This window comes from Chaetura pelagica, unplaced genomic scaffold (assembly GCF_000747805.2).
Source record: "Chaetura pelagica isolate M959 unplaced genomic scaffold, ChaPel_1.0 scaffold127, whole genome shotgun sequence".
Classification (NCBI taxonomy): Eukaryota; Metazoa; Chordata; class Aves; order Apodiformes; family Apodidae; genus Chaetura; species Chaetura pelagica.
The window spans coordinates 1257589-1270185 of NW_009953923.1; the positions used below are offsets into that span (position 1 = coordinate 1257589).

At 37.0% G+C, this 12597-nt stretch overlaps 1 protein-coding gene across 1 annotated transcript in view; it reads left to right on the forward strand.

Moving 5' to 3' along the window:
- The first annotated feature begins 296 nt into the window (after positions 1 to 296).
- CDK14 (cyclin-dependent kinase 14) overlaps positions 297 to 12597 on the forward strand; it is a 254892-nt gene continuing 242591 nt past the window's right edge. The window contains exon 1 of the mRNA XM_010001563.1: positions 297 to 383. Within this exon, the coding sequence (XP_009999865.1) occupies positions 315 to 383 (69 nt within the window). The 5' untranslated portion in view covers positions 297 to 314. The remainder of the gene's footprint in view (positions 384 to 12597) is intronic.

Here is a 12597-nt window from a genome sequence, read left to right on the forward strand (position 1 = left end):
TGCTCTTTTTTGTATTTGTTGTTTCTGTGAAAGAGGACAGTGGCATTCATAGTACTTATTTCCAGATGGCCTTAGATTATCACTTTAATATCATTAGTCGCCCAAGAACTTGCTGGTTTCCTTCCATTCTGGGATGCAATTGAATTGGAGTTGATTAGTTGCATCCTTTTTATTGAATGTTGCATTTTCCTCCCTTAATTCCTATGAAATCACCATTACCTATTTTGGCTGCATTTCTGTATTGGGTTGCAGCAGTGCTACATTGTAAGTCAATAGCTTTTCAAAAAGACTGCTGTAAATTGCCTAGATAGCATATGCATGGTTACTTTGGCTGCAATGCTGCTGCAGAGCCTGGAAACTCTGCCTTTCTGGGAACTCCACAGGCAAGTCCATGTATTAAAAAAAAAATAAAAAAAATCTTTTCAGAAAGAGCATGGTGTTGCTGGTGAAATTTAGACAGAGAAATATTGTACCCTCAGTGCTCATCTGTGCCTTTTATATTTTACTCCACTGGGATTACCCTGTCTTGAGGGATTTCTTTGTTTTCTGCTTTAGATTTCCCCCTTTCTTAGCTGTAGTACAGCCGTACCATTTCAGCTTGCTAGTGCAGAAAGATGTTGTGAATTCAGTTGCTGAATGAGCCCAGCCTGACTGCAAACACTAACATTGCTAGAGAGATGCCAAAGAGTTGCAGGTGAATCTAACCTGATCTGGGCAACAGCAAAACGGTAAGATGGGACTTGTTTAAATCTCTGGGAATAATTGGGTGCTGGAGCTTCCTGTTTCAACCTGAAGCCGAGTTATCACATGCTTCCAACTTGAATAGGATTCATTCTGTGCATGTCAGGGTGGGTTTTCTCTGGAATGGTTAAAATCCAGGCAGAGGGAGGTGATGGGAAGCTGGGAATGCCACATGAGACCTCTCGGCAGCCACCCTGGTGAGAGTCCCCGGCAGCACTGCCTGCGGTTTGTAAATATCAGGCAAAAGGTAGGGGAAGGCTTAAAAGCAATGCTTTTCTTTATACAGCTTTGTATTTCTCTCTCCAACAGCCTTATTTATTATTGTATTAAGAGGGTAGTATGGGCAATTTTTTCCGATACATGCTTGGCTAAACGCCCTCTGGGACAAGTGAGTGAAGGACGTTATCAGCCACTTTTTCATCTCTGCTAACAAGTGCATCTTGATGAATCTGAATAAATGTCTTTATCAGTTACATATTTGCTTGGTGGTAGAAGATAAAATTAAAATGATCCTTTATAAATACTATATCGTGGACGTCAAGATACATTTTTGCCTTGTTAACTCCTGATTATTTAATTACTCTTGCATGCTGCCTTTAATAAAACAAAAAACGAGGTAGTCATTTTAAGCAGTCATTCTTGAATGCTTATTTAGAGGGAATGTGTTGGCAGCAGTTAGTATCTTAGTGGAATATTTCAACATATGAAAGCTTAGAGCAGCAGTGTGTTCAGGGAAAGAGAGGAGGAAAAAAGCAGCAGTTATCATTAGTACAGGACCGAAGGGTTAAAATGTGGCCGTTGTATGGAATAATTTGAACTGATTTTGGTGACTTAACTGACAGCTAATGTGTTTCAGTCATAGATAAAGCCATAGATTAATCTCAACAGAATTTCAGTGTAATAAAAAATTCCACTGTATGTTTTAGCATTTAAAGAAGCCAACTGTGGTAGTAATGGTAGTGTGATGAAATATGGTTTTTGCTATTACTAGTGGAGAGTAAAAGCAAATAGTTTTATTTCTAGAGTAGTGTGTTTATGCAGCATGTGAATTTTACTCCAAGAATAGATCAGTTGTATATCAAATCTGGGATCAAATAACTAGTTTTGACAGCAATTCATGTTTGTTTTTTCTGTACATGCCAATTAAGGGGTTTCTGTTCTTATTCACTGAATACGATTAAAGGGTGAAGATGCAGTCCTATCTCAGTTACTTTCTGAAGGTTTCATTATTATTTTGCTGGAGTTTGTTGCTTAAGAAGAATTGTAAATGTGTGACACTATATGTACTGCCATGTCAGTGATGTGAAGTAGACTCTTTCACACTGTATACGAACTTAATTTGCATAGATTGTCTTGTGAAGTAGAAATGCTTTTTTTTTGGTCAAAAGCAACCTTAAATGTTTCTATTACAATATTATTATAGCTGCAAGCACTTTTAATGGAAGATTAGTCTTACCTACTAATAAATTGTTATGAATTTGCCATTCTTTAATACATAGAAGCAGTCCAACCATTTGTGCTCACTCATGTTATACAAGGAGTGAAAGTCCAGAAACTCTTAGGCACGTAGGATGTTTTAAAGCAAATTTTAAATTAGGGTACTTCATACCGATTTTTATTTTTTTTTTCTGTGTTTGTATGTGAAAGTTGTTGCTTCCACCAACTTTTTTCTCCCAGGTGTTTTTTTCTCCCCAAATATAAAACCATCAGCTCTGTTCACTGTGTTACTCTTGTCTCTGGGTTTTGCCCGTTTTGATTTTCTGAGCTTAGGAAATAAACAATGTTTTGGACATTTTTTTTAATGGGTAGTATTCTCTATGCTAAAATCTAGATAAACAGAGACCCCAAGTTAATTTTTGGGGAAAAATAGCACTTAATGTAGAAAAAGTGATCACAAGTTAAGAATGCAGATGGGAAAGTTAAGTAATACATAGTTTAATGGGTGGTTACTACTGAGGTCTCTATAAAGATTATAATCTTCTCTGTGTGGATCAGTTTTGTAGTGAGGCTGAGATGTGCCACAGGAGGAGGGAAGCGCTTACCTGAGGACTGAGCCTTTGCCATTGTCACCTTTAAGCCACTGACTCTAGATAGAAATAACTTCAAAAGGCTGGAGTTCAGTGGGCTAAAAATCATTAATGTCACCTCTTTAGTGCAAATGAGGCTAGCCAGCCTTTGGACATCCTATAGCAAAACTGGTCAGCGTATTATCTCTCTTTAGCTATTTTGCTGTCTAAATCCTGAATAAAATTAAACAAAAAAACCTCACTAAAACCAACCCCCTGCACGGTTTTTAACATTTTTCCCCTCACACTGTAAGCTTGGGTGGGCTATTTAAAAGACTGACCACCGAGTAAGTACTGTGCCTCAGGCAGGTAGTTTGCGTTTCTGCAGAGATCTCGCAGAGCAGAGGATGGATGGTGCCACTGGAGAGGCCTGAAACAGGTTGTGGCACAGGTGTGCCTGGTCGGGCTGAAGGGGTGGGTGGCACGGGCACTGTGAGAGGGAGTCACACAGCTCCACTGGGCTCCGGCTGCCTGAGGTAAGAGCTTATTTTGCCCGTTAAGGGCAGTCCTTGCATGATGCCGTCTACCCCTGAGCTTTTGCCTCGTGCAGGTTTTGGAGTGCTGTCCTGGCCTGACCTGCATGGTCAGTAGGAATTTGCTGGGGCAAGAGCTTGTGTGAATGCTCGGCCTGAGTCAGCTGGGGCTTCAGGCTGACATATTTAGTAGCTTCTGTATAAGTGTGAGAGTAGATATGCCTCTTAAAGCTTACAGAAGCTGCAAAGTAGACCCAGACAGTTTTGTTTGGGTTATTTCCCTTTGAGGTCCTGGAAAAATACTCAGCTGTCAGGCAGTCGCTGTACACTGTTTGTAAATTTGAGTTTGAGAATACTAGTGTTAAAACTTTCCTAAATGTTTCAGGTACCAATGCAATTATAATTACAGCTTAGATTAGTTGAAATGAAGCAATGTCCTAGCAAATATTAATTGAAACAACAGAGAGGGTGTGTGATACCAGTGTTCTGAAGTCTGTTTCTGAACTAAAGAAAAATACAGCTGGTGTTCATAAATTGGGAATAATAGGTTAAATGAACTTGGTTTCCCTTAGGTAGGTCCATACTGACTTCTAACATCTTTGATTAGGTTTCTATTTTGATACTATGGCAGGAAGATACATGAATGGAATATTGGTTAGTTAAGGAATAGATTCCTAAGTACTTTATTTTTCCTAAGTCCTACTATCACAAAGTTAATGTCAGGACAACTTCTTCCAGCAGGAGCTCCATGAGTCATGAAGCGCTGCTTCTATGTATGTTATGACTTCTGGATTTTGGAACAGTTTGGTAAATACCTTTCTATGGCTAATTTTTGCTTTTAAGATAAGTTGACTGTGTATTGTCAGAATCATTGATTATATGTGTCTCATTTTTGTGGCATATTTTTCACTAATATCTTTTGTTCCACTCCCTAACATAAGCCTACATATAATCCTCGGTTTAGAAATTTAGCAAAAAGCAAGTAGTGAAATAGCAGTTTAGCATAGGATGTTGGTTTCAGGGGGGTGATTTTGTATGAGATTTTTGAATCAACAGATAATTCTGCCTCTGAAAAGTAACTTTAGAGCTTTTCCCTCTTTTTCTGGTGAAGTGAAGTAGTATTATGATTTTGCTCTTTTGTTTATCATGTTTCTGAGTGGATGGGATTTCTCTGGAGCTCCTGTATCAGTTCTAGACTGGTCCACAGAGGATTTAGAAGAAAGCAGTTTTATCTGTTAATTGTCTTACTCTATGATCATGTGCTAGTCAGAAATTATGTGAAAAGTGTGGTTGGAGATTTTTGTTTTGTAAAAATTTTTACATTTTATTATTAGAATTTGGTTAAGTTAATGCTGCAGTAGAGCTTGCTGTCTTATCCTGCTGACTAGGAGATGTGTTGCAGCTTGTGATTGAAAAAGGTTTGTGATAAACTTCTGCTAGACATTATATAAATACTAAGTAATCTAAGGTAGTAGCAAACATCAGCAATCTCTAGACCCAACCTGTATTGCTCTGTCCTGGAAATTGTACAAAATTCACATTAGATGTATTTCACTTTTGCTGTGTAGGATGTTTATAATTTAATCTTAAATTGTATACTACTTACCTGAGGAGGAAGTCACCAAATTTTGCCAAGTGAGCAGTGAGGAAATAAAAAACCACTAGGAAAAAGTGTAATGCCTGTTTATGAATTGTGAAAGCTCAGCTTCACTTAATTTCCAATGCTTTTCAATCTACAGGCTAAGTATGTTAGAATATGCCCTTTGCCAGTTTATTACATCTTTATGTAAGTGCAAAGAAAATGTATTTAAACTTGCAGAGAATGTGTAAAATGTGCTTGCCCAAACTTCCTTGTAGATAGTGGGTTTTTTAATGAAAAAATCAGTTCCGTTGATAAATATTGGCTGTAGAAATGTGATTTTAATGTCCTGCAAAAGAGTTGTCATGGAAAGTTCCACAGTTTAATGATGAAGGTGGGTTCGTTTTTTTTATGCTTCTGCCTGGGAAAGCAGTGGAACCACCAACCGTAACTTTCAAGTTGGCAAGGAATTCTCTGTATTTGGCAAAGTAGTTCAGATACATAAAATTACATAATTATAAAATGTGCTTATACTGCTGATAGACAGCTGTGCAGGAAAAGCCATGCAAAATGTCTGCAGTCAGTCTCAGTTTTGTGAAATGTTTTCTCGAGATACTTAATGTACAGTAAGGATGGAGGACTTCTCACTAGTGTTCTAACTTTAATGATAGATGTGATTTTTGACCAATGTGATTCTCAGATTTTGTTGCTTTTAGAAAGTGCTTTAAGATAAACTCGCAGCTTTGGAGGTGCAAATTGCCATCAACTGCAGAAGTCTCAGTTGTTTTGTACTATTAGAGCTTTTTCTTTAAAATTGATTTGAGCACAGTTGTAAGTCTGCTGCAGCACATGTTTTTGCTTAAACACATGAAAGCAGCAGCAGTGATCTTCACTTCTCTGAAACACCTGTTTTTTGGAAAACTGAGCATTATCTCTGTGCTGTTCATAGAATTCTTATAAAATAACCATCCTTACAATGAGCTCTTCTCACTATCAGTTTGAAAACTCTCCATTTAAACTTGTATGCATCTTCGCAAGAAAAGATATACTGGAATGTTCTTCATATTCTGAATAACTTTGGATATTAGAATATTCATTGTGGCCCCAGACAAAATTCTGAATTTTGGGACATGGTATGTTTGCAGAGATTCTGCTGTTTTTTCTCTGGTGTAGCACATTATGTACTGAGAATCAACTTTCATTATGCTTCCTTACACCTTTTTACTTTGAAAGTTAATCTGCTACTTCAGGTCTGACAAACCTGCAATAGCTGCCAGAAAATTCCTTTAGACTTTTTTTTCATTAGAGTTTTACAGAATTCTGTAACCAGGTCATTTATCTGAGGTGAAAAAAAAAAAAAAAAAAAAAAAAAAGAAGGGGTGGAAAGAAAGAAAGAAAAAAAAAAGGAATATGAATGAATGAAAAAAAATAAGTCAGTTGTATATGAGAACCAAACACAAATGAAGGCTCTATTAATTTTTTAATTTGTTTGTGAAGCTGAACTTCCTGTCCTCATCTGAACTCTCAAACTTTCATAAAAGGAAACAGTGGCAGAAAGGTTGTGGATGGCTGTTACTAAGATTTCTGTGAAACTTAGTTGGAATATAGGTTATTCAAATCTCTGAAGAGTATTCACACTAGAGAATAATGACAAAGTTGAAACTCTTTTTCTGACTTTACCTGTATACTGGGCTGATCTGATAGAGGATACCTTGTCAAATGCAATGGTTTGGAAATAATATGTAAGGGAGCACATCCAGAACTGGTCAGAGAGCTTGTCTTTCCTTGTGGCATTGATCTGCCTTGGAAGCTGCACTTCTCAAGCTTCAGGGTTGTTGACCTCAGGGATGAAGCAGAATAAATTTCTTTCTTGATACTAGAAAGAAATTTTGAAATGCATTAGCAGAATAAAATAAAGAACTCTCATTACCTAGTTTTTCCTCCAGCTTTTGTTAAAGATAGTAAAAAAGGAACTTTGGAAGAGAAGGAAGGAAAGAAAAAATGCAGAAAAGAGGGAATGAAGTAAGGATTACTTTTTTATTATTATTATTATTTTTAATGAAGGAATTGGTCTGAATGAAGGAAGAAGAGCCAAATTAATTTACCATTCTAGTCTTGAATTATTTCTTGTGGAGCATTTTTTAAGCATCTGCTGAAGATAACTTGAGACTCCCATTGGTTTGTAAAGGACAGTCCAGCATACTACTTCAGTGCAATGGAGGTTACTGCCATACCTGACAGAAAATGGTTGTAAAGCCTTTCCAGCTGCAAGATGTGTACATTTTGCAAAGATGATTGTGTAACCTGTCCTGTTCCTCTTTTATTTTAAGAGAAATGCTCTTCACCATATGTGTGAAAGTCTGTTTTGTTTTTAAACTATTTTTTCCTGACTTTTCAGTCAGAAAACAAACAAACTCTCTGGTTAATTTGAATTATAAATTATTTTTATCTTGTCATGTCTCAATACTTCATCTGACTTAAGGCTGACCAAATACAAGAATGTAGTTGAATTCTTAGATGTGTAGTTGGGCTTAGGTCTTATGCTATCAGTTGAATGACCAATGACAGTAGTTTTGTTGCAGTCCCTGCTTGTAGGAGAGCAATTCTTGGTTTTATTTTGCATCAGAAGTACTTGATGATACCTACGAAAGAATCAAAAGACTTGCTAGGGACAGGTAAAGGAGGTAAAAGAATATATAAAACCTATTTTCAAGGCATATAGCTGTTTATTGTTTATTTTCATAAAAACTTTACTGACAGCCTCACAGTTCAGCAAGAATAGGCCTTTTGCTGTCAAGTCTTTCAAGATTTCTCACATCTGAACCTGGCAGCAGAAAGACTTATTGCATTTATGGATATGCCTTTGATAACTTCATTATTAGGGGGGAGTGTTGGAGGATAGAATAAAATTACAAACCTGTCAACTCAGAAAGACTTAATATAACGTTCATACAAAGCTACTGATAATGCAGTTATGGAAAGAAAACTCTATAAACTTACACTGGCACATGGAGCCATCTGTTGGAGCAGGAGGCTGATATATGACAGAGATTGAAAATATTTTTTTAATCTTTATTTTAAAATGCTGTTCATATGGTTACAGAGGAGGACAGACAGCAGATACAAATGAGTAACTAAGTAAAAGAATATAGAAACCGCCCCTCACAATTTTATGGTAGGGAGAGTGTTTATGTTCAGACACTTTCTCCATCACTTTGCTGGTAATCAGGGAGTCGCTGGCTTGTGCCTGGCATTGGAAGCCATCCCCCCACACTGACACCCCTGTTGATCTGCTCCTCTGTCCTTCTGCTTGGTTTTCTGGAGGAACAACCCAAATGCTTTTAGTCCTGAACCAGGTTAATGGAAGCAGCAACTCAATTAATTTCAGAAATAGCTTGAATGCCATATTACATGCCACTTATGTTGAGACAAAACTGATCATTATGCAAATAAAAGGAAGAATTTTTTTTGCCAGACTTTATTTCTAACACTGTTACTGTATTTTGGGGCCCAAGAACAGAAATAGAGCAAAATGTCCCTTTAGATCAGCTCCGTTGCATTTCTGTCTCTTTTCATGTACGTTACAGGCTGTCAGGACTTCTACATGACCTTTATCTGAGACCCTGTCCTTAGGAGACTCCTCCTGATGACTGTAATTACAGAACAAGGTTTTGCTTTGAGGACGTATTTGTAGGCTTTTATGGACCTAAAGTGTAATCCTGGTTCTCTTCAAGATCAGACCTCCTTTTCCCTGTGAGGAGAGGAACATCAACTGTAATGGACTGAAAACTCGATTTGCTGAATTTAGGGTGTGCCAAGGAAAGATTTGATGGGACAGGGAGCATCTTCCAGTGGAAGATGCCTCTACCCACAGCAGGGGATGTTAGGACTAGATGATCTTTAAGGTCCTTTCCAATCCAAACCATTTTATGATTCTGTGATTTAGTGGAATAAATATATTCTATATTGCAGGTCTTGGGAGCAGTGGGCAGGTCATGGTGTGTGGTGAGAGTAAAACATTGTGTAAACACTGCCTATAAAAACTTCCAGTATAAAACTTCATTTATTTGATTCAGGTGTTTGAACTTATTTTCAGATTTGTATCATCCTGGAACTCCTATTCCAGGTCTGATCAGTTTGTCTTTCCATGAAAGTGACTTTTTTTTCTCGAATGGCTTTAATCTGCTCATTGCGTTCAGTGTTTCTGACAAACACAGAGAATTAATGTCAGAGCTTCCAGTTAAAAAATTCTTCCATCTGGCACTTACTTCAGTGACCTTTTTCTATTTGCCTTCTTTCATATGACAAAGACAGTTGGTTTAACATCAGCTTGACTTCAGAAATAAACCAGCTATTTTTGGAGAGTGCCTTTCAAATGGGCTGTGGGAGATGTATGAGTAAATTTGTGCTAGGTACAGCAAGGAGCATACCATGTCTCTGGATACCATTTTCAGTCTCTTGAGCTCTATTTTCAGTTGCATTTGCTAGTTCCTAGCTAGCATTGCTAGCAATCTCTGCATCCAAATAAAGCTAAGCAAATAATACCCAAGAATATGAATTATACTTTTGGGACACAATTGAGCTTGTTACCCCTTGACATTACCAGAGAGAGATGACAGACCAGCAGGGCAGGAAAAGAAATGCATGTTGTATTTATATTTTTTTTCTTCACATTTGTTGCTCTTTTACTTGTCCCTTGTTTTTTCCTCCTTTATTTTTCTATCTCACCTAAGTTCTCACTGCTCTTTTTAGCTGTGCCCACCAAATGTTCAAACCAGAGAGCTGGAACCAATGATTACAGGGAAGGGTGAATGTTGAAGAGCCTTACTCAGATTTGGGCCTGATTGCACTGGTAGTTCAGTATGAACTCACTGGTGATGTCATGCAGCATTACATGCTCTATTTCCCCTTTCACAACTTTATTCGCTCCCTTAACTAATAATTTTTTCTTCCCTCATCTTCTCCCATATTGTAGCTTTCTCAGCAACTGAACTTCTCTACCTGTTTGTGTTTCTCCTTGTGGGTGCAGCAGTCTTTTGCTGACCCTCTTCTCAGGGGAGATGGAGAGTGCTACCAGCTGGGCCAAGAAGTGACCAAGACCTGTGATTATAACCAGAAAGAGCCGCCCTACTGCTTTGTTCTCCAAAGAGAATGATTCTCCAGATAGTTGTGTTTTTATTTTTGAATAAAGCTGCTTGTAATACTTCAGAATGTTCCCAAATTGTGTTCTATAAGTAGCAAATGTCAAATTCCAGTGCTGCCAGAATATGCAGATGACTTGTGTAGTTCTCAATTGCCATGGTACCAAGCCATGATAGAAAATAACGTGTTTATAGAAGATAATGAAAACTCATATCCAGATAGGATTTTTTCAGTGAAAATTAGTGCTGGCCTATGGTCTCAACAATTCAGCTCTTAAGTTGGTAGTCACTATTTATGATTTTTCTTTTAAACATCCGTCAGCTAAATGCAAGTGCCAAGTCTTATTCTCTGTAATAAGATTGTTGTACTACCTTCCAAAGAGTTTTGCCTCTACAAATTCTATTCTATATCTTCATAACATTTCATTTTAAAAGGTCCAAGTGCTTTTACAAAATCAGTTTATGTTTCCAGTTTCTGCTTGTGATAGGGGCAGGATCATTTTTGCAAGCAGAATCATGGAATTGTAGGGAGGTTAAGTGACTTCCTTGCCTCAAGTCACTCAGTAATTTATTTCTTTTATGCTGGATCTTGGGTTTCCTTACATTGCGTTCTTTTCTAGGTACAAAAAGGAGAATTCAGATGTTTTATTTGGATTTTTCAGTGAGAATTCTGAATGTTTACTCCTGTAAACATTCAGCCCAGCCGACTGCTTTTTCCCAGGATGTACATGGTGACAATGACTGATAGACAATAGTAGATGGATGGCAATTTTTAATATTTTACATAAATCCATAGGTACTGGATGACCAAAGGAAACATTTGTAGGATGTTAAATATAGGAATTAAAAATTCATAGAATGCATCTTCCTAAAAGATGAGAATAGCTTCAGAGTAGTATGTTTTTCTCTATAGAAACATTCTTAGGCTTTTCCTTCTGTATGGTAGGATGTCTGTGTCATGCTACAACTGATTTTTCTTTGTTATTAAGGATATCTGTATTCATATGAATAAATTCCACTGAAATGGGACAGCCTATTTTTTACTAAGTACCCTAACAGGTGATTAATTCAGGGCACATTAAAGACTGGTTTTAAAATTAATGAGTCATGAGGACTATAAATTACTTACACATTTTAACTGATCACTCTTACTCTTTAAATCCTGTATTACTGTAAACAGTAAATTAATCAATCCAGCAATCTTTAATTCTAAGAATCCTGGTTGTTTAGGACCTATTATTTTTCCTGACAATGATGAAGTGAAAAAAATCTTGCATTGTGTGTGTATCACAATAACAAAATCTGATAAACCTTTTTAATTTATATTTTTAACATGTTAATCTGGCATGCAGATTGAGTATTGCTTTGCATTATATAAAGTGATTCAAAGGGGCATTTTATTTAGAAATGATTCCATGTATGGCTCTATTTATTTATTTATTTATTTATTTATTTATTTATTATTTAATGAAGCTTATTTTTTACTTCATGCATAGAGGAAAAATATATTTATAGTGATTTCAGTCTCTTAACTTCAGTAGTAGTCTTTATGGGAAACTGTGGCAATTTCCAGACATTACGTCTTGAAATATGATGTTAGAGTTGGGAGCAGTAGGAAATTGTAGCCCAGTGATCCTTACTGATGTAATGACTAAGCCTGTTTGTCCTAGAACAGCCTCGGGACCTTCTCAAATTGCTTGTGAGACAGAGAGTAGGGTGAGAGGGGCTGTTTTTTTTGTCTGTCACGCATTGTCTTCTGATTCTGATCAGCATCTAAGAAAGTTGCAAAGTATAAACTGTGTTATGCTTTTTTTTTGTGGTTCGAAGATTAGGAATTTTAAATGCTCTCTCTTTAGTGTTTTTGGTATGTAATAATGGCTCTTTGTACTTTAAATACATAAAAACACACAGAGAAACATTAAAATAACTTCAAATACCAAACTACACTATCTTTTCTGGAGTTGGTTTTTACATTGCTTTACATTGCCAGAATCCGTGATAGCTCAAGTTATACTGAAATTGACATGAGTATTCTAATTTTTTAGATAAATCTTCTCTCAGCTATTTCTTTCAGAAATACAGAAGAGCACTGCAGGCAACTGCAAAATTACTTTGTGCTGTAGTTTTAAGTAGCAAAATGACATATCTTTTAATCTCTCTTTTTATCTTAACCGTTTTAGTTGAGACTGAGTAAATAATGGTGGGCAAATTCTAAAATTGGATTAACTTTGGTCACCAGGGTGTGGAGAATGTCGTTGCTCTGGTGCCTACTTGGTGTATTGGTGTGCTGTTTGGCAGCAGAGTGTGAAACAACTTTGAAAATACAGTTGTGTATTTAATGTTAATGATCCTTATGTGAGAAACGTAACAGGTAGGATGTTGATGGAGACTTTGGCTGGACCACACTGGGGCTCACAGACATCTTTTCGTCAAAGCTGAGGTCAGAGACTCACAACTGCTAATACTGTTACCTCACTGGGTAGGAACAGTCATTGCTATATTCAGATTATATCCTTTCCCATAGAGATAGCAAGTCCCTGGACAGTTTCTACGTGCTGCTTTGGAAGTGCTTTTCCAAAGACTGACTTCAAACACAA